Source organism: Strix uralensis, chromosome 6, assembly GCF_047716275.1.
Source record: "Strix uralensis isolate ZFMK-TIS-50842 chromosome 6, bStrUra1, whole genome shotgun sequence".
Lineage (NCBI taxonomy): Eukaryota > Metazoa > Chordata > Aves > Strigiformes > Strigidae > Strix > Strix uralensis.
The window spans coordinates 2,031,197-2,051,547 of NC_133977.1; the positions used below are offsets into that span (position 1 = coordinate 2,031,197).

General features: G+C 46.0%; 2 protein-coding genes across 4 annotated transcripts in view; one reads left to right on the forward strand and one right to left on the reverse strand.

Annotated features, from left to right (window-relative positions):
- TRAF3IP1 (TRAF3 interacting protein 1) overlaps window positions 1–5,703 on the reverse strand; it is a 46,350-nt gene extending 40,647 nt beyond the window's left edge. For 2 of the 3 annotated variants that reach the window (XM_074872462.1, XM_074872460.1), the window contains exons 1-3: window positions 5,527–5,703; window positions 4,646–4,714; window positions 177–338 (exon numbers count right to left, since the gene is read on the reverse strand). In XM_074872462.1, the coding sequence (XP_074728563.1) occupies window positions 177–338; window positions 4,646–4,714; window positions 5,527–5,649 (354 nt within the window). In that variant the 5' untranslated portion in view covers window positions 5,650–5,703. The remainder of the gene's footprint in view (window positions 1–176; window positions 339–4,645; window positions 4,715–5,526) is intronic. The other variant, XM_074872461.1, reaches the window with a different exon arrangement.
- A 7,996-nt stretch (window positions 5,704–13,699) lies between these two features.
- On the forward strand, window positions 13,700–19,886 carry LOC141944925 (anterior gradient protein 3-like). The gene is made up of 7 exons (XM_074872243.1): window positions 13,700–13,829; window positions 15,022–15,085; window positions 16,067–16,119; window positions 17,290–17,366; window positions 17,860–17,923; window positions 18,662–18,745; window positions 19,837–19,886. Exons 1-7 carry the CDS (start codon window positions 13,700–13,702, stop codon window positions 19,884–19,886), a joined length of 522 nt encoding a protein of 173 aa, XP_074728344.1.
- Window positions 19,887–20,351: the final 465 nt, after the last annotated feature.

The window sequence follows — 20,351 nt, forward strand, 5'->3', positions numbered from 1 at the left end:
TAAACTCTGCTAAGGATCATATACTATTTCTCTGTTGTTGTTGTTATTATTGTAAGTAGTGATCCAATGTTTATCTTGTGTAATTAAAAATAGCAGATAAGTGTTAATAATGTCTGTTGCAAATAAGCTCTGATAATATATCACCATGTGTATAAAATATATATGTGATATCGTACCTTATTTAAGCAACACTTCCCAATTGCTTGAAGAAATTCATTGGTTTTTTCTGGTTCATGGCCAGCCACAACACGTGCTGGTTTTACTGACAGTGGCTCCCCTGTTACCATTACAACAGCATCAATTGCCTTCTGAAGGAAGCTGATTTTGGCATCTTTATCCTGGTAAAAGAGCAATTAAGAAATAATATTGAGACTCCAAAATAATTCCACACACCACCTAAAGACTAGAAAAACTCTGATGGGAGGAATAGTTGCAGAAAGCATTTCGTACAACAAGAACAGCAAGTGGTTTGTAAGGTCAGGAAAGAGGGCTGCTCCTGATTTATATAGCTATTTATTTCTGATTAAGAAATGACAGCTTTGATAATGGATGAACATTGAACTGGAATGACTAAAGTGAAAGTATAACTTTGCCTTTTTAGTATGTTGATCATTTAGCTCCAGTGCATTTTAAGACTGCTATAGGACCCTTCGCATTCTATTTTCAAGCGTTACGTGTTAAAGAAGATAAAAGTTTTGTTTAAGAAATTATTGTAAATATTACCAAAGGAATTACTAAAGAGTTATAAAAAGACTGTTACAGCAGATATTGCTCAGAAGGACAGTTCTTCCCCTGAATATTTTTCAGCACAGAAGTCCCAAAGTTACAGGACTAACGTGAGTCTAAACTGAGACTTACATGCTTGTACACACACTTTACAAACCAGACTTAACAGTGAGTAAAGAAAACATATGAAAGATGGTGGGAGAGGGATACAGGCACATATTTTTATCTCCACAATGACCAGATGTGTTTTAGTTTTATAATTATACTTTACAAACAACTTTCCCCAAGTGCCCTTCAGTAAAGATGATGTCTTTTAGCGATTATGCAAAATCGTAAGAAAAAAAAAATAAAGACAAAATAAACAAACCCCCACCAAGTGAAATTTTATTGGAGGGTTCCTGGCTCAGAGAATGAAATCATGGTGTGAAGCCTCTACAGCTGCAGAATACTCAGGAGGAAAAAGAAGATTTTTATTAATAAAACATAATAAAACTCAAGGAATATTCACCAGGTCCAGCACAGAAGTCTACTCACTCATCCTTTACAGTCATGAGTGGAGATAAAGTATTTTACTAGCCTGTTAAAAAGTAAACCCATGTGAGAAGAACTCTCTGTGTGTGTTTTAATAGGCTTCAGTTCAAAAGGGTATGAGCTACCGCATTCAAACTGATAACTCAAAAGCAGACCACTGCCATTTCAGTTAGTTCAGAAAAGCAACGGTTGTCATTATCCAGTAAGACACCTGATTTTGCACTGCGCTTACTGTCTGAATATCTCAGGTGAGCAGATCCAGAAGGACCTGGATCGAATCGACAGACGTACCGATACAGAGGAAAGCAAGAGAAGCCACTATTTCCTCCGCTGAGGAAGGCCAACGCTCTTTACAGGTCATGGGGTAGCACTACCCACTCCTGGGGCACTGGAGCTTAACAGAGCTGTTCCTGTGGTATCTCAAGCCCCAGAGCCCCTCTCCATAAACCAGAACCTGGTTCTGCTGCAAGCACGTGCATGATAGCTATAGGCGTGGGAAGACAGTCTCCAGAGTCAGGGTACTTCCCGTCTTCAGCTCTTCCAAACGGATTAAAACAAACAACTGCCACATAGCTGGGATTTTCAGATTGTCTCCATTAACATCAGGAGCACCTCACCCTCACCAGTGCTCCCTGCATTCAAAAATAAAAAAAGGGAAAGAAGGAAATACTGCAACCCCCTTCTATTAAAATAGTTGTCTGTCCTTCCAAGGACATATGCGATCTATTAATTTTGGGAAGGAGACAGGACGCTAATCTAAAGCAAACATTTTCAAATTAAGATCCAAAACTTCCTCCTACATCCTCATCATTTTCAGCAGTTACGTTATCAGTGTGTTCTGTCCATGTAAAAACTCCTTATGAACCCAATGAGAAATCTACAGCTCCCACCTGCATCAGCAAATAAAATGCTATCAAAGTAGAAACAAACATCTGAAACAGTGCTGAGAGGTTAAGAAAATATTTTTTATTGTATAGAGCTCAAAAAAAAAGGTATCTCATCTCCCCTATTTCAAGTGGTAGGACTTTTTATATATATAAAGACTTTTTGTGTGTGCATATATATATATATATGAAGCTAATGTGAAAGATTAAAAGAATAAGCCTGATATCCAATCTTTCCATTTATAAGAGAACAACTTTTTACTAGACCCAACAGGATGAACCTTTCTGATAAACATGCAGACAGCTGGTAAAAGAGGTGGTTTTGTTTCAGAGAAGTCCCAACAATCAAGGAATCCTCACGCCTTAAACCCCCCTTACATCTCTCTCCAATTGATGCTCTGACTGTACATCCCTGAAACAAACTGGAACTTGGTGATGTCCCCGTGCCTGCTCTGCAGGCCAGATTTGGCTGTGGGATGTTCCCAGCCTGCTTCCCGCATCTTTCTATGCAGGAGGAGGGGACCAGCGATCCAAGCAGAATGTACTGTCCCAACACTGGAGACATAAAAGGTAGCACAGAAGAAACGGTGGGTACTTCAGGACCCCACTACGTCCAGGTGGGAGAGGTGAGTTGAAACTAGAAATGAAGATAGTTGCTGCACGTATGTGTGCATAACACTGCATAGCATGGAGAAGAGCATGTCCAGACCAGGAGCCAGCCCCAGCTGCCACAGAGGACAGACCACCAGCTTTGGGCTTTCCTAATTTCAGTCTATGCACCTCATGATCTACAACAGCACAGCACAGCCAGCTTGCAAAGAGCACCTCTCATTTTTTCCCAGCCCACAGCAAGCGCACCACAGGTTACAGCACTGGGGAGTATTTCACAGTGGGTACAAACCTTTTCTTTTTTCTGAAAGCATCCTGCCTGCTCCAAGTCTGTGCATCTACTGCCAGACCCTCACAGCAGAGGAGTGCTGTTTCCTAGCGTTACATAAAGCAGATCACCCTCACATAGAAATATATAGAGTTACTCACAACACTGACTCTAGCTGCTGCTCTCAGGCTCTAGCTCTTTGTGGGTAGATTTGGACTCTGCATAAAGATTATTCTCCTGATTTTCTACAAGTCCAACAGAAATCACAGCAAGGAAGCATCCTGTGAGAGCCAAGTTTTTCCCCTGACCAGTGTTTTTGAAAAGAGGAACACCAGCTAAAGATGTTTTCCCCCACACCACAACATTTTGATCTCCTCTGTCTGAACTCTTGAAAACCACAATCTCATGGACTGTGAAAGAAATTCTCAGAGAGGTACTCAAGATTGGTGCAACTTCACAGCTATCACAGTACGTAGATACAAAGACTTACTCAGGAGTTGTTAGGAAACCTGCTTTTTCAATCCACAAATAAAATGCATGGTGCTCTCCCAAGAAGAGGCAGTGTGTGCTAAGCTGCTCTTCGTCACAGAACCTACTGACAAGCTTCAACAGGAACAGTATCAACAAAAACAACAATCTGTTGTATAAATAACTTAGATTTTAGTTATCCTGACAACAATAAGAACAGTCACAGAAATAAATGTACATATCAGACTGATAATTAGCTGCAAGAAGTGCATAGAACATCCATGCCACCAGCTGTAGGATGACAAGCCAGGCTCATAGACCTCACACTTCCAGTTGCTATGTTAAACAATCACCAAGGGATGTAGCTGTCTAACTAGCAACATACAAACACTGCATTATTTGCCATGAATAAGCGACCAAAGTTTCCAATCAAGTCGGTAGTTGGAGAAGTCAGCATCAGCTCAGCAAAGAGGCAGACAGTAGAAAAGCAGCAAATGAAGACTAAAGTCACCCTTGTACTTAAGAAAAGCAGTTTTCAGTAATAACATTAACCTGCTCTTTCAGTTATTAGCTGTTTGTATACTGTAATAAACCTACTGTGGAATGCATATGCTAGATGAATACCTCAGCAAGTCCTGGAATATTAAGCAAGAATATTTACTGTATATATGTATACAGTGCATATACATATATACGTATGTGTGTATACACACATATAGAAAGCAATAAATATAAAACCATACATTCCATTGAGAGACCCCAAGACTCTAAAAAGCTGTGTGTGGATTTCTAGTGTTGGTGATTTATTACCAACACCTAACTACTTCAAGGCAATCTCACTACATGAGGGTTTTCATCTGTAATACAACAGTATTTTGGAAACCCAGATCTGGTCATAGATTAACCTTCACTGTTTTGAAATCTGTGCAGAAATAGTTGTTTACACATGCTTGTTTGTGTCACATCCACAGATGCAATCTATACGCCTTCACCTCATGCATTGTACAATATAACCAACAGGCAATAGCTTCTACAATTTCTTCACAAAACTAAAGACAAGTACTTGACATCAAACACCGAAAAGACCAAAAGCACTTTGTGGCAAGTTTCACAGAACACTAATATTAAAGCTAAATAAATAAGGAAGCTTCGTACCCACCTTAACGTTATCTGATTTCAATTCAAAATCCGTGTAAAGTCCTTTCATAAAACCTGTCACTCTAATTACCTTCAAAACAGAAGAAAAGGAGTAAGTTAAGAACACTTGGAGGCCTCTGTTCAATAAAGCTCATGCGGCAACAGGAAATACATTGGCCTTATTTGCTTTCAGAGGTGATACCTTGTTTAGAACTATTTCTAGAGCAGGTTCAGAGGTCTGCTGTGTCTCTGAACATGCTCTGGAACAACGAGACTTAATCCTTGCTTACAGCTCAGGCCTCCCTTTGTATTTAATTCCATCTTTAACCTTGATGGTTGGTGAATCTGGAAGATTCACAACGCAAACACCAGCATATGCATTTTAAACATAGCTCTGCATTATCCCCTTATTGACTACAGGTATAATACATATTATGTATCATTATATATATAAAATTATATATGATTACATATATAAAAGCAGCAGCTCAGTGAATGCAAAAATTAAGACTTTTTTTTTTTAAATGGGAGGTGGAAAAACAATCTACTAGCACGTTTCATGAAAGATCAAATGCGTGGCAGACTGAGGAAAAGAGTCAGACCCCTCGTCTCGTCTTAACCACCACCAGACACCCTCAAACCCCCGAGATTTCCTTGCTACTCGGAGCATACCCTCCGCAGCAGTGACCCGCGTGTGCCACCCAGCCCTGTGCAGGCCCCGGATAAGGTGCCGAGGTCCCCGGGTGTCCCCCCGGCAGAGCCCCGCCTCAGCCCCGCGCCTGAGGGACGCCCCCACCCCCCGCGGCAGCCACATCCCCGCCCGCCAGGGGGCGGCCGAGCCCGCAGGGAGGCCCTGTTGCCTAGCAACAGCGGAGCGGGCCCACAGGCCGGTTCCCGGCCCACCTCGGTGATCACGTCGTGCAGGTAGCGGAAGGGCGGCTTACTCAGCAGCCGGTCCGTCAGCGGCGGCTTGCGAATCACTCGGCCTAACGACTCCTGCGTCCGCCGCACCACTGCCTCGTTCATAGCGGCGGCAGCGGCGGGACGGCGCCGCCGCCGCCACCGGCGGCTCCGAGCATTCCCGGCCTGCCCCGCGGCCCGGGGCGCCTCACTGCGCAAGCGCAGAGCCGGGGCAGGCGGTTGCTAGGCACAATGCGGCCCTAGCAACCGGCCCGCGGCCTGGTCGGGCCCTGCCCGCCCCCGCCCTGGGCCTGAGGGAAGAGTCCCTGGAACCAGCCCCGACGCCTCTTGTCCGGCAGAACTAGTCACACCCCAGCCCCTTGTTTGAATAGTCAGCAAATAAACCGTGCTCAGAAACGGCAATTGTATCTTGCGGTGGTTTCTTTTTTAATTGTCCTTGAAGTAAAGAAGAGTGATGGATGGGAGAGAAGCAGGTAACGTCAGGATTGCCCGATCCTGCATCACACTCCCTAGCAAAGCCAGGCCACAGCCGTTAAGAGCACAGGACCCCCAGCACCATCCTTGTCTCCTGCAGTCCCCTGCCACCAGGCAGCATGCTACACCCTCCCTGCAACCCGCTTCGTCCTCACCCCATTGCAGCCCTCAGCAACCAGCAAAAACCTGGCTGTACCCCAGAATCCACATCGTTGCCAGTCTCCCTGACCAGGTTTGGGAACCTGGGAAAGAAAATCCTGCTCTTCTGCTCAGCCAGTCGTGACCACTAGTGTTTGAAGGCTGAGGGAACTGGGGGGGTTTAGTCTGGAGAAGAGGAGGCTGAGCGGAGACCTCATCGCCCTCTACAACTCCCTGAAAGGAGGGTGCAGAGAGGGGGGATGAGTCTCTTGACCCAAGGAACAAGCACCAGGACAAGAGGGAATGGCCTCAAGCTGCGCCAGGGCAGGGTCAGACTGGCTCTTTGCAGAAGGGGTTGTTGGGCGTTGGAATGGGCTGCCCAGGGCAGGGGGGGAGTCCCCATCCCTGGAAGGGTTGAAGAGTCGGGTTGACCCAGTGCTGAGGGATCTGGTGGAGTTGGGAACTGTCAGTGCTAGGTTAACAGTTGCACTAGATGATCTTCAAGGTCCTTTCCAACCTAGATGATTCTGTGATTCTGTGAAAGCTGAACTTCAACAGGACTGCATGGGGGCTATGCAGCTGTGCTTCAATTTACAGCTCCAACTCTCCTGCCTAGCTAAACAATCTTGGATGAATGAGTGAGATTTGGGAGCAAAAAGAGAGACTTTACAAAGCAAATTTGTCTGGTTCAGGCACGGAAAGAGGTTACTTTTTCAGCAGAGGAAGGGAAGTGAATGGCTTCCACGCTGACTGGGTAATTACACCTGGGCTCCTGAGAGCAGGTGGGTGCAGGGAAGTGATTTCTGCCATCCCCCAGCCCACCATGCTGGTGGGCTGATGAGGTTCCCAGACAGGCTGTGACTACAGGATCTGGTGAGCCTGGGAAGAAAGGAAGGTGTTGACAGCTTCTACATCCAAGGGCATCAGAAAAAGTCTCAGAGGAAACAAGAAGACTGGGAAGAAGCTGCTCTGGGGAAGAGGGTTGTTTGTTTTGGAATTGTGCGGTTTATCTGGATTTCTGCCACCAGCTCTCTACAAAGCATCTGAGATGCCTGAGAAGGAATCTCAGGGGTTTTGTTAAATTTGGCCTTTGGCATGCTCGTTTTGCTGAAGAGGTAGTACCCGGAGGAAGCACAGCTCAATTCAACTGAAGAACCAAAAGCTAACAACCCACAAAGTCTCCACAAATCCCTGTGGACCTAAAGGGAGGCACTGGAACTGAAAGAAGTACCCTAAGACCATAAAACAGAGACCTTTAAGTTTAGTCTGGTGATCTAGTCTTTTTGAGGACCTTGGACTAGAATTGTTCACAGACGGGCAAGCTGAGACTAATCTGCCTGAAAATGTCAGTAGGAAATTCAGCTGACCACACAACATCAATAAGAGACAAAGCAGCGTACCAAATGGTTCAAGAAAAGATTCACAGATCTCCAACATGTGCCAAAAGCCATCCTAACACCAAAAGGGTGGCACAATTCAGAGCACTTCACCACCATCACAAGAAGGAATAGATGTCAACACACACTGCCTTTTCCTCCAAGCTTTGCTGCCTCCCAGAGGAAGGGACGGACCTTTTCAGCCACTCGTTTGACTTAATACAGCAGAACTTCTTTGCAGAAATAGGCTGGAAAGCAGCAAGACAGCACCATGGTACGTACTTATTGCTGGCCAAATATTGAAGGCCCAGCAGTGGGAATGTAAAGCTCCCTAGCTCTGTTTCTTTTTACGTACCGCAAACAGCAGGATTCTATCTCCAGTCTCAAATAACCTTATGAACTCAGTAGCTTATGCACACACATATGCAGTTTCCAACCCCTACCAGCTGAGCTACCAAATGCTGCTGTAAAATACAGATGCAGCTTGACAACGAAAAGCACCCGTTGTCTGTCTTGGTCAAAGACACATCTAGTTCAAACCTGAGGATACCCGTATCGGGACACTAGTAGAATGGAAGGACGTACTGACTGCATTATCTTACAACAAGATATTTGTTGTTGACTATGATAAGTATTAGCAGGTTTTCATGCTTCATTGGGTTTCTCAGTTTTAAGACTTTTAAAAAAGGTAATGGAAAACCAACCAGTTTGTAATGGTGCAGAATTCTACACCAAGTGGGGATTTCTCCAAAGATCTCCATGTCATAGGATTTTGGAAGTTTACATTAAAATCAGCTCCTCAGGCGGAAATAAACATGCATACAATACCCCTTACCCTAACATCAAGAACAGCAACCAAACCAAGTCCACAGAAAGAGCCCGAGACATAGAAACAATGGCATTTGCTTGGTAGATGGCCGTCTGTTCTCAACGTGCTCTTGAACTCTCTAATCCCCTGTCCTGCTTTAAACAGATGTGGGTTTGTTTGCCTTTTAAATTACTACCACCCCTTAAAAGTCATGTTTTGCCCTCTGAGCTGCTAGTCAATGTGGAATTTGGAATTTTGTCCAGCAGTCCCACACATTTTGGATTATTATCAACCATCAAAATTACTCCCAGCCCATCAGATAAACATATCAGATGTATAGTTCAAACCACTGTGAAGACAGTATGCTTTTGAAGATCAGCAGGAAACTGGTGAAACACAAACTACCGTCGTGCTGTGCATCTTTGCTCCTAGATGATTTGAAGTAATTGTACTTTGATACTGCACAGGCCTGAAATATTTGGTTGGCAGGTTCTGCAAGATGCCTTGAAAAACATAGATTTAAAATAGTCTGTAGCTGCCATTAGAGTTCTGTAGAAGTCCATACTGTCTGCATCGCTGGATATGCTTTATTCTGTGAAGGATCTCTCTCCTGTCCTATTGCCACCAACTCCAGCACTGACACCAGCTTTGCCACATAGCATCTCCCCATGAGAAGTGGAGAACCACAAGCTTGGTTCTCCTGACAACGCAGGAGTTTGCTTACCAGACAAAACACGGGGGCTCATCTATACACCCACTTAGGTTGGGGACAATCATGCTCCACCAGCAGCCCAGGTTTACCTGACACTCAGACAAATGCATCCACACTCTGTGCTATATTGACAATTTTTTAATCTCAGCATGGAAAACTAAGGGTTGTGACTGTGCCCTCTCTTCCCTGCTGCTTTAACAGCACAACTCCACTGCAGTGGAAAACTAACCGTTTTCACTTGGCAGAGACACTTGGATGTGGCATCATCTTGTGAGTGTTTCAGAAAGCAGAGTCCAAGGATGGGACTTCCCAGTGAACAGAACTCCCACCTGGGACCACTTATACAGTTCCCTTGCCCTAAAAGGTAATTGCACAAGCCCAGCACCTGCAATATGGAAACTGGTGAGATTTTCCATGTGTTCTGTCATATTAATTAGCTGTTCTCCCACCAGTAAGCCATGAAGAAATTGGTAACTATAGCTCTGGGGCTAATGATTTCACATTTTCATTCACTATTTCATTCTAATTGCAAGAAAAGTCAATGATGGGGAACCTACACAGTTTGGAAAGGAGAATGAAGCTGGCATTTAACACCAAGGGTGTTCCCCACTGCTGGCTCTGCGTTACTGAGCCAGCGCTTGCAATAAGAAAAGTCATTTTAGACCATGGAACTTTGGCCTTGCAGATTGAAAAATCCAGGTTCAGACACCAATTGCTCAAACCTACTCCTCTCCTTTCCCCTGTGTGATGGATAAAGATCTCCATCACACATTCCCCGTCTCCAGGGCAGCTGGGCTCCATCTCACCAGTGCAACACACTGACAGATGCCAGTGACTGCTTGGCTACAATCTGTTACTGTAATGAAGTAGGCAGACATTTTAAAGTGCTCAGCATCACTTATGAAAGAGACTTCACACTTCAAAACACATGTCACTTCAAAATCTGAACCACGTCCAGCAGGCAGAGGGGAACTTCTTTCTACCATCCTACCTGGTGACAAGTAATACACAGACGTAGGCACCTTCTACACCTTTTTAATTTTTTGAATACAGGATGAATCTCAGCAAACCTTTTTTCTGCCAGCTGAGGTCCTGGCCTCTTACATACCTCTTTTGGGGCTTGGCATGGTCCCTGGTATTTGTTTCATTTCCTGGGTGCTTGCCATGAGATGTATTTGTAGGAGCTCCAGCTCAGCAGAGGCTCCCTTGCCTTGCCTCTGCCATCCGGCAGCAATCCAGCTTGGGAGCCACATCCCAGAGCTACAGATGGAGCCCGCTGGCTGATCCTGCTGCCTGGATCAGGGTGAAGCAGGCTTGCTGTGGCCTTTCTGTCCTTAAAGTGACAAAAGGATGCCATGTCTCAGGAGCGCTGTGTTACGGAAAGCAAGGCAGAAATGAGGTGAATTACCTTTGTGAGTTATCTTTTCAGATATGAAAGCAATCAGTTAATAAACACATCTTAAATACATTTTGTGTGGAGCTAATGACTAGACAAACAGAGCTGTGTGGTTTCCTTGGTAGATTATTTCCTGCTGGTTTCAATCATTTCAGCACAGATTCTATACAAAACTTTAAAACATTTTGGTTTTCTTATCTTTACCCGCTTAAGGTGTGTAATGGAGGGACCATTCAGAACCCTAACATAGATTTGGTTTGGCCAGTTGGGTTTGGTGTATTGGATAAGATCCACACCACAATAAGCAGCCTGAAAGCTGCAACACGTTTACCTTGAGGAGTGTTAATGGAAAGGCTTGTTTGATTTATTCTGTTAAATCATATAAAAATAATTTTTGCAATTAACGGGTGTATGGTGCACAATCAGATTTCTTTTATTGGGAGAAACAGTTTCCTCTGGGTCTATTGAAGCCATGTAATATGTCACAGAATCACAGAACCATTCAGGCTGGAAAAGACCCTTGGGATCATCGAGTCCAACCATCAGCCCGACTCTACAAAGTTCTCCCCTACACCATATCCCCCAACATCTCATCTAAATGACCCTTAAACACACCCAGGGATGGTGACTCCACCCCCTCCCTGGGCAGCCGATTCCACTGTCTGACCAAACTGTCATGCCCACAGATCTATTTGTTCTGTCCTGCCATAACTGAAATTGAAAGCAGTAACTTTCATGAGACCTGGGTCTCTACAAAGTGTCACTTCGTTTCTCTGGATCCAATCCCCTTTTTTTCTTTAAATTTTGACTGTGTGCTAGTTTTCCTTTCACCAACCTCTACTAAAGCTGGCTTTTATTTCTCTTGTGACTAGAAAAGCTTGTCATTCAGAGCACAGCAGCATACTTCCATTTTTATAGTCTAGTTTTGCAAATAAGCAGAGCTTTTGAATTTTACTGAAATGACCATCCATCTTTCCCCTGCACAACTCAACCTCCCCATGCAATTTATATCCAGATTCCATGCGGTACCATTCTGGTTAAAGAAACGTGTGATGTTTGCGCATTTCAGCATATCCACTAGCTCAGCCTTGAGCTAGCAATGTGCTGTAAGTCACTGGCTGTGCTCCTGAGCTTGCTTTGTGATGCTCCAGGTCTGGATACCGCCGCTTCACCTGGCAAGTGAACTGGAGATAGATTAAGAACCACTGGTGATGTATGAGAATGCATATATATATGATCCTCCACCCCTGAGAGCCAGTTCACTGGCTCAATGAAAAGGTATGAGGAGGTGAGTCAAAAGAAAGAAGGGGTCTCTCCTTTCCCATGATCTGTGCTGGCTCCAACCCCTCCTTTCACACTAAGGACTCCAAAGATGAAGATGCCTCCCTTCTATGTGCAGAGCCATTGCCAGCTCCAAGGTCTAGCTGGGAAACCTCTCAGGGCTGTTGCTCCTTGTCATGCAGGCAACAGAAGCAAGCGCTAAATTTGAAACTCCAAGTCCTGCTGGGCCTTAAATACAGGTAAATGGTGTTTCTTCACGAAGTGCCAAGGAAAGGTATTCACACAGCGTTAGAACAAGCATTCCTCTGGTTGAGTAACCAAGCACTAGAAACACAGGGGACACTATTTCCAGCTCTTCTAAAACCCTACTTTGACCCCCCAGGACCATAGGATACACTAAAGCTCACCCTATAGGACACAAGAAGGGGGTTCTCTCAAGGAACCCCTCTCTTGCTCAGCAGAACAGAGCTGATAGAAGCAAAGACCACACACAATATGACTGTGTACAGAAGCAGAGCTAGGATTTCCTAACAGGCCAGTGGCTGGTTCCACAACAGAAGTTATGGACTTTTTCACTTGATACTGCAGAAGCTTTCTATGGAAAGATGGTGTTTAATTTCCTTAAAATTTATGATGAAAGAAGACAATATCCTTAGGCTGTTACACAAGTCCTGTTTATCCCTTAGTTATGCCCCTTATCCTTGCATGGCCCTCTCATTATGCTGCTGTTTCCTGTTACTGTGACATGGTTCAGTTCATACCATGTTGTTTACATTGTGATTTCTTATTTTAATTTTTGTTTTCTTACAGAAATGTGCTAAACCTCTTCAAAGTGCCATGAATTCTGCACCACTCTTGGTGTGAAGGGTGTCAAGAGAGGCGTATGCACCTCCTCTGTATCTCTTCGTTTGACTCTGGGAGACTTCACTGTACCTGGAGACCCACAGTCCACCCCCAAGGAGCTAGGTGTGCCTAGCTTAAACTCTGCATGAATGCTTTCATAAATCAATATACCTCGATAAAAACATGCATGTTGCTGGCTGATTGAAGAAAGCTTTTGTAAAAAGGTTGTTCTGCACCTTGGCAGGAACAGGATATCCTGGAATTTCAGCTGACGCCCATACCCAGCTATTGTGCAAATACAGAGGTATAAAGAGACCTTGGCTTACCTGGGATAGAGGGGAGAGGCTTCAGCCAGGACACCCCTGTTGAGGCGTCAGCAGGAGCTGCCAGGTGAGAGACCAGTTCCATGTAAGTGGCTCTTTAGAAAACCATCTTGTCTCAGAGGAGAACCAGGCATTTCTTTGCTGCCGGGGTACCTGCTCTTTGTGGGTGGGCTTTTGCTAGCTGTGGCTGCTGGTTGTTACACCACTGAACTGAACCCACGTGAGGAGGACTGCATGGCCAAAGCAACTGCCATGCATAGAGATCTCACACGATGAGAGGGGCTGCTGATGGGACAGAGAGTACCCGCTGCCACATGGCTACTTCAGCCTGCATTTTCCAAGTCACCTACCGGGCTCCAAATGCATTCAGGCCCCAGACAGAGATGACCTGATCTGCATTGCTTCTCTGCCACCTTATCTCTCATCAAACCTAACTGGACCTCCAGCTTACCAATGCTTGGTTGAAAATATAAACCACTTCATAGTGGATTGAGCAGTTTATCTCTGTGTCTCAGTGAATGGTAGGAAACAAATGTTGCAATTCAGCTGCAAGACAAGCTGCGGAGATAAGTGCAAACAGATAGAGCTGTTTTTTCTTGAGGAGATCAGCCAGTGAGACAAACTCTTAGAGTCGCTCCAGAGGCTCCCCAAGCTTCTGCTCAAGTGCCAACCTTGAAGTCAACCCATTTTTGACAGGGAGATGAGTGTTTCATGGGCCTCTCTTTGCCTGAAGCTTTTGGGCATTTGTCAAGTCCTGCCTTCCCAGGTTGATCCTTTCTCTCTCAATTTTTTCCAGACAGAAGCATGCACGCCTTTCCGTTACTGTGTTCCCTCCTTCTCTGCAATGGCATAATGGTGGCTCCACAGAAGCAGCTCCCTGATGAAGAGAAAGAAAGCCCAACTCAGATACGGACCCCGCAGACTCTCTCTCGAGGCGAGTGACTGGGATGCTTGAGGCCAGCCTGGAACACCCCCATTTCCCTCTGTCACGGTGGCTAGTGTGCACCTCCACCCATATATCCAGGCAGGCAAACGTCTGAGAGCAGCGGCAGGGAGATCCCCTCCCTGTGTTCCCATTCTGAAGCCGAAGCCCAAACCTACCTTTGAGAGGTGCCACCCCCACCGTGGCCGAGAGCACCCGTGCACTGAGCAGGGGAGAAGTCCTCATGCTCTGTGCTTGGGAACTTTGCTCCAAACCTGGGCTGGGGACGGAGCCAAGAACCAGGCTGTCACACTGCTTTGCAGAGGCTGAACTCAATAGGGAGCCCACCAGCGGGCCCTGCCCCTGCAAAGGCATGCTGTGACCGTAGTCACACAGTCAAGCTGCAGCCATCTCAACCCTCTGCTCTCAGGTTTCCTGCTGGCACTGCAGCTCAGGCACGGGCAGCAGATACATCCTCTCCCTCCCTGGGGTCTCTTTTGGGTGGTGCAGGGCATGAGCAGGGTGCTGTAGCCATTGGAAGGGGCTCCAGACTCAGGTCTAAGCTTTGCTCCATCAGGTAAGATCCAGGCACCTCACACCAAAGAACAGTCTTGCATCTCTACCCTCCCCAGCCCCCAGCCTGTCCAGCAACCCCTTATTCCCTTATTGCAGAAAACCGTACGCCAGCAGCAAGCCTGGTTTGGCTCTCTGGGAGGGTGGACAGGTTCAGGGAGGAACTCTGGGCTCCAGCTTTCGAATGGCTGGAAACACCTGTTTGTAAACCTAATCCACCAGCTGAGCCCTAGCAAGGCTGGGGTTTCTGTAAACCTAATCCACCAGCTGAGCCCTAGCAAGGCTGGGGTTTCTGTAAACCTAATCCACCAGCTGAGCCCTAGCAAGGCTGGGGTTTCTGTAAACCTAATCCATCAAGTGAGCCATAGCAAGGCTGGGGTTTCTGTAAACCTAATCCATCAGGTGAGCCCTAGCAAGGCTGGGGGTTCACCCCCATTCCTTATCACCTGTTTCTTTGCCTGTTTCTGCTCAGGGCTCTCCTGGTACCCGCAAACCACCCTGACGGTCTGGACACCCTGAGGGAAGGTGCCTAGTTTGTGCCACCCCATTACATGTGTTGCTCTGGCTCCCTTTTCAGCAGAACATCCTCGTCCATACTGACCAGAAAATTAACTAAGGGTGCTCTCAACAGGCTGGGGCGATGACATTGAATGGGTGCAGACATATGAAGAAGGTTTAGCACAATCAAAACACAGGTAATCCTCAATTCTTGTTATGTCTTGTTATGGCTTGTATCAGCAATAGTGTGGCCAGCAGGGACAGGGAAGGGATCTTACCCCTGTGCTCGGCACTGGTGAGGCCGCCCCTCGATGGCTGGGTTCAGTTTTGGGCCCCTCACTCCAAAAAGGCCATTGAATGACTCGAGCGTGTCCAGAGAAGGGCAACGCAGCTGGTGCAGGGTCTGGAGCACAGGTCTGATGGGGAGCGGCTGAGGGAACTGGGGGGGTTTAGTCTGGAGAAGAGGAGGCTGAGGGGAGACCTCATGGCCCTCTACAACTCCCTGAAAGGAGGGTGCAGAGAGGGGGGATGAGTCTCTTGAGCCAAGGAACCAGCGCCAGGACAAGAGGGAATGGCCTCAAGCTGTGCCAGGGCAGGGTCAGACTGGCTCTTAGGAAGGATTTCTTTGCAGAGGGGGTTGTTGGGCGTTGGAATGGGCTGCCCAGGGCAGGGGGGGAGTCCCCATCCCTGGAGGGGTTGAAGAGTCGGGTTGAGCCAGCGCTGAGGGATCTGGTGGAGTTGGGAACGGTCAGTGTGAGGTTCATGGTTGGACTGGAGGAGCTTCAAGGTCTTTTCCAACCGAGATGAGTCTGTGATTCTGCTGGTTCATACATTTAACTGCACAAAACAAAGCTCTGGTCTAACATATGCTCAAGCTGTGCCTGGTATCTCGCAAGCAAGATACAAATTGAGTTTTTCTGTATGGTACAGAGGCTGAACAAGATTTTGGTGAGAGCTCACCTCCTGGGAGATGAGCAAACACCCTTGCAGTGCCTCCAGCACTACCTTCTCAGTGATGCAGCCCTCTGGACGTGGCTGTGTCCCCACCTCTCTGCTAGCCCATTTGCTATTGCTCCTCGCAATGTAAACACATCCCTGGAGTGCCTTAACACTTTGCAAGTGCAGTCTATAAAAGGTCCGAATTGCCTCCCCACTCCTTTCCTGCAATGTCGTTTCAGCAAGAAGCCACTGATGGTTATTCACCACTTGGAAGAGTGTCCTTACAGCCAAGGTGAGCAAAGCAAACCCTTCCAAACAACCTGGTGGATCAAAGTCTTCCTGTCAGTGCTCATTCCTCACACAGCATTTGAGCACTTGGTGTGAAGCCTTTCCAGCACATGCAAGGAAAGACAGAGAGACAGAAAACCCACTGGGGACCCTTGAGAAGAGCTGGGGAATAAAACAGTTGTAAAGTTTTTCTGGGCAGTAACATGCTCTAGGTCAAAACTTGCATGGCAGACACATGGCTATGAAACAGGCAGGTAAGCTTTCCTCCTTTATCCTCTTTCCCACTCCTGATCTCCTGTCAATTCTCCTTCCTGCCTACTCCCAACTCCAGGCCCGGGACCCAGCAAGCATGGAAATCATCGACACATGTGATTAAAGCCTGGGGAAGATGTATCCCCCCAGAAAGAGGCCCGTGCCCAAGTCAGAGAGGTCAGCCATCGTGCTGCCTCCATTGCATCGTTCTATACAGTGGATTTGAAGTTATGGGTATCCTGCAAGCAGGAAGAGTCAGACACTGGGAAAATTATCTTTATAGCCTCATATACACTGATTCACAGGGACTGCAACATGCCTTTAGTGGCATATTTTCATCTGCAGACAAAAACCTTAGAATTGCAATCAATAGTTTACAGCTCAGATCACCTTCTGGCCTGTGAGAGCATCTGCTACCATCTGTTTTATACACTTTCCCTTACTCTTAGGAGCCCTCCTACCAAAGAGTGTGTCAGACTCACTATCACTTGATAACCTCCTTGGTTATCGAGAACAAAGCGAGGTTTGTCGGCGAAGTCTGCCCCCACCATTTCCTACGAAACTTCTGTATTTGCTACCCCAAATGTGTACAACATAAATTGTGCAGGTGACTCCTGCAGTTTGTAGTGCAGGGACACAGATGGCCAAATAAAGCCAAGCCGTATGCATTTCGTGACCTGTTCAGCCACTGGGAAGGAAACATGTACACCAGCATTTCAGTTTCTCAAGGACTAAAGGTCTTTTGCATTTTACTTTATGAGAATTAAGTCCTCCAAACTTCGTGTGCCATGCGCACATCAGAAGGTAGTGCTGGTCGTTTACTGGTGTATTTAGAATCAATATAAGATGATGCAAAACCATGAAAAACAGTGATCCAGATTTTTTTTTTCCCACCCAAACAATTTGTTTCTCTTGCTTTCAGCTTTAAGGAAAGCATTTGCTTCTAGCCCAGAAATCCAGCAGATGGCTCAGGAGGACTTTATCATGCTCAATCTGGTGGTAAGTTTGTATTTTAAAATATTGAAATGTTTACTGGGGAGTGGAATAAGCCACATTAAAAGCAGAAATTGATTCACTTCAGACAGCTTTGAAGCAGTATTTGAAATTCTCTTTTTTCTCCCACTTTCTCTGGGGATGTACAACAGGGTTTGCAAAACTCTGCCACAGTTTCTCCTTGGAGAGGGGGCAGGGAGACACTTCCATACAGACATGCACATACTTATTGGTATGGAAGTACCATTTTGTATATTCCATCCACAGGTAGCACTCTGATACAAGACAAAAATACCCAGTCATCAGGCTTTATGAGTTACTTGCCTGGGGCTTCTGTCCTCATCCCCAAGCACCTAGCAGGGGACAGCTTGGACAGAACAGGGAAAACCTGTACTTGAGCACAACGGCATTGTTAGTTGTTGGTAGATGAGGCAAACTCAGTCCATTTCTAGCGCTCAGAGAGTTATCCATCACTAAGAGGCTATCTAACTCCTGACAGCATTCCAGCAGCGATGACAACATGGCGCCCGATGGCCATTACGTCCCTCGGATCCTCTTTGTGGGTGAGTCTCTGGGGTCAGGGGAATATCAGGGCAGCATTTTTTCTGTATGGTCCCCATTGAATTCATGTTGCTCCAAGTAATAGCTCATGTCCTTTTGAGCAGTGAAGCTGTAGGAATAACCCAGGCTTTCAAAGGGAACAGCCTAAGGAGAAAAACCCAAACTCAGCCCTATTTCAGAGTACTTGCTTAGCAATCAGACCTAAAGTCAGGCATCCAAAACCAATGCCATCTTTTTAAAGACAGGACTGACATTCTACTAGTGGAAAAGGACAGCACATCACTATTAACAGCTAATATACATGCTCTGAGAGTTTGGTCCTGCCTACATGACGCCATGGCAGACCACCTGAATACAGCCTGTCCTGAACCCTCCAAGCCTGCCCTCAGATGAACGACAAAAGCTCTGCCCAAGAGCAGAGCAAAGGCCCATCACCAGCCGTGACCAAGAGCTGTACAAAAGGCAAACTTACCATCAAACTGCTGGGTACGAAGGGGATGATGCGCACCAATCTTGAGCCACGGGATGAGGCTTGTACGTAGAGGATGGGTTTCAGAAGAGACTTCTTTCATTAACTTACAGCTGCCGAGAGCCTGGTGCTTCAGGATGAGTCTTTCCAACCATAAAAAGGCCAATCAACACGATTTTAAAAAGCTTTTATCCTCACAAAATTGTTCACCACTGCCTCACTTCACAAACCCATTGTTGCTAATATCTTGTACTTTTTCTTTCCCCTCAAGATCCTTCAATGACAGTTCGAGCTGATCTAACTGGCAAATATGAGAACAGGATGTACACTTACGAACCAGAAGATATTGCAATCTGTGAGTGAAATGGGCCCTTTACTGATCCCTTTTTAGCCATCTCAAGTTTACACAAGACAAATGTGGTTCAAGGAAGAGAGTATAAGAGAATCTTGAGAAATGCTGGATCTGTTTCTGCAGTAAAATCTGCTCAAAGCCCTTTAAAACATGAACGAAGTAAATTTAGTGTAAGCACCTTCTGGGAAAAAAACATTGCTGAATATTTCTGAAAAACTGGGCAGTAAAGTATGGGGAGAATTGTCCTCAGTGTCTGAAACCTGCTGGTGGAGTTTCCAAACGCTGTGTACATTTGGCCCCAAAACTCCACCACTTTGGTTCAAGGCATGTGCAGATTTCAGTGCACCACTTCTCTGCTTCCTAACCCAAACCACAGAAGCTGTTCCAATAGCTCTTGCCCCAGGGGTAACCAAAGTTTAAAACACACATTTTCTGTGAGGGCTGGAATTAATTCCTAAGGGTTGGTGTCTCTGCACTCCCCTCTCCTGGCTGCCCACTTTAATAACACTTAGGGGACTGTATTTTTCCAAGGGCTTGATCCCCACGCCAGAGCAAGTTGGGATGAGCCAGATTCAAAAGCTAAGGGTCACAGAACAAACCCCTTCCCACAGACAAGGAGGCTAACAACAATACTGCGGTTTGGGTTCGCAGGCCTCTTTTCTGGTTTTTCCACTTCAGCAGCACACACTTTTGTCTGACACTCAAAGCCTCGAATCTCACGGGATGCCTGCAGAATGCAGAAGAGAGCGCCGGTGCCGCCCATGAACTCCAGCTGATGAACTTTGTGTATTTGCATGGCACTCTGTCGCTGCAGCACTTATTAAAACATAGCGTTATAGATACTTCTGCTACCAAGATGAGTTAGCAAAATAGTCCAAAAGGAAAAATTTTCTTCTCCCAAACTAGTGGCCAGTCAAAAACTGTTGCTGAGGCAAAATAACTAGTCAAAACTACTCATCAAAACTGAAAAACCATAATTTTAAAGACTTTTTAGAAGTTTAGCTATCCAGACTAGCTTTAATTTCTGTCCTTAAGCTGTGTAGCTTCAGGAATCTTCCCTGCCACCTCTAGTATCTTTAGTGCTTTCTCTGCAGTGATTGAAAACATGAGCCAAGCAAAGCTGGTTCTGCACACCGAGCTCTGAGCCCAGGGCAGCACTGACCCGCGCACGCTGACTGAGCCGACAGCCCCGGGAGCGCCGGGAGACGCAGCACGCACGCGCCGTCCTCACACCTTCCCTCGCAGACCTGTGCAGAGGAGCCACAGTCACAAGAACTCAGTGCACCACACGGTGTGGTAGATACTCAGAATGAGGCACTGCCCACTCAGTTTTAGGTAGCAGTTTATCTTAATGACTTTACAATTATCATTAATAGGGAAGAATTTCCTTTCGTAGCGTTTACAAGCTTTTCTTTACTCCAATTAGCATAATTCTGGAAAGGACACTTAGATTATAAATACATTTTCCAAGTTTGGGTGTGTGCCTAGCTACCCTATACTTGGTCATTTTTCCACAGCACTATTTGTCTTTTTTTTTTAATTCTTTTTTAAAGCTATAAGTCTTTTAGTTTGAAAGCCTGTTAGCATAGTAAGGAAGAAAAGCATGCGA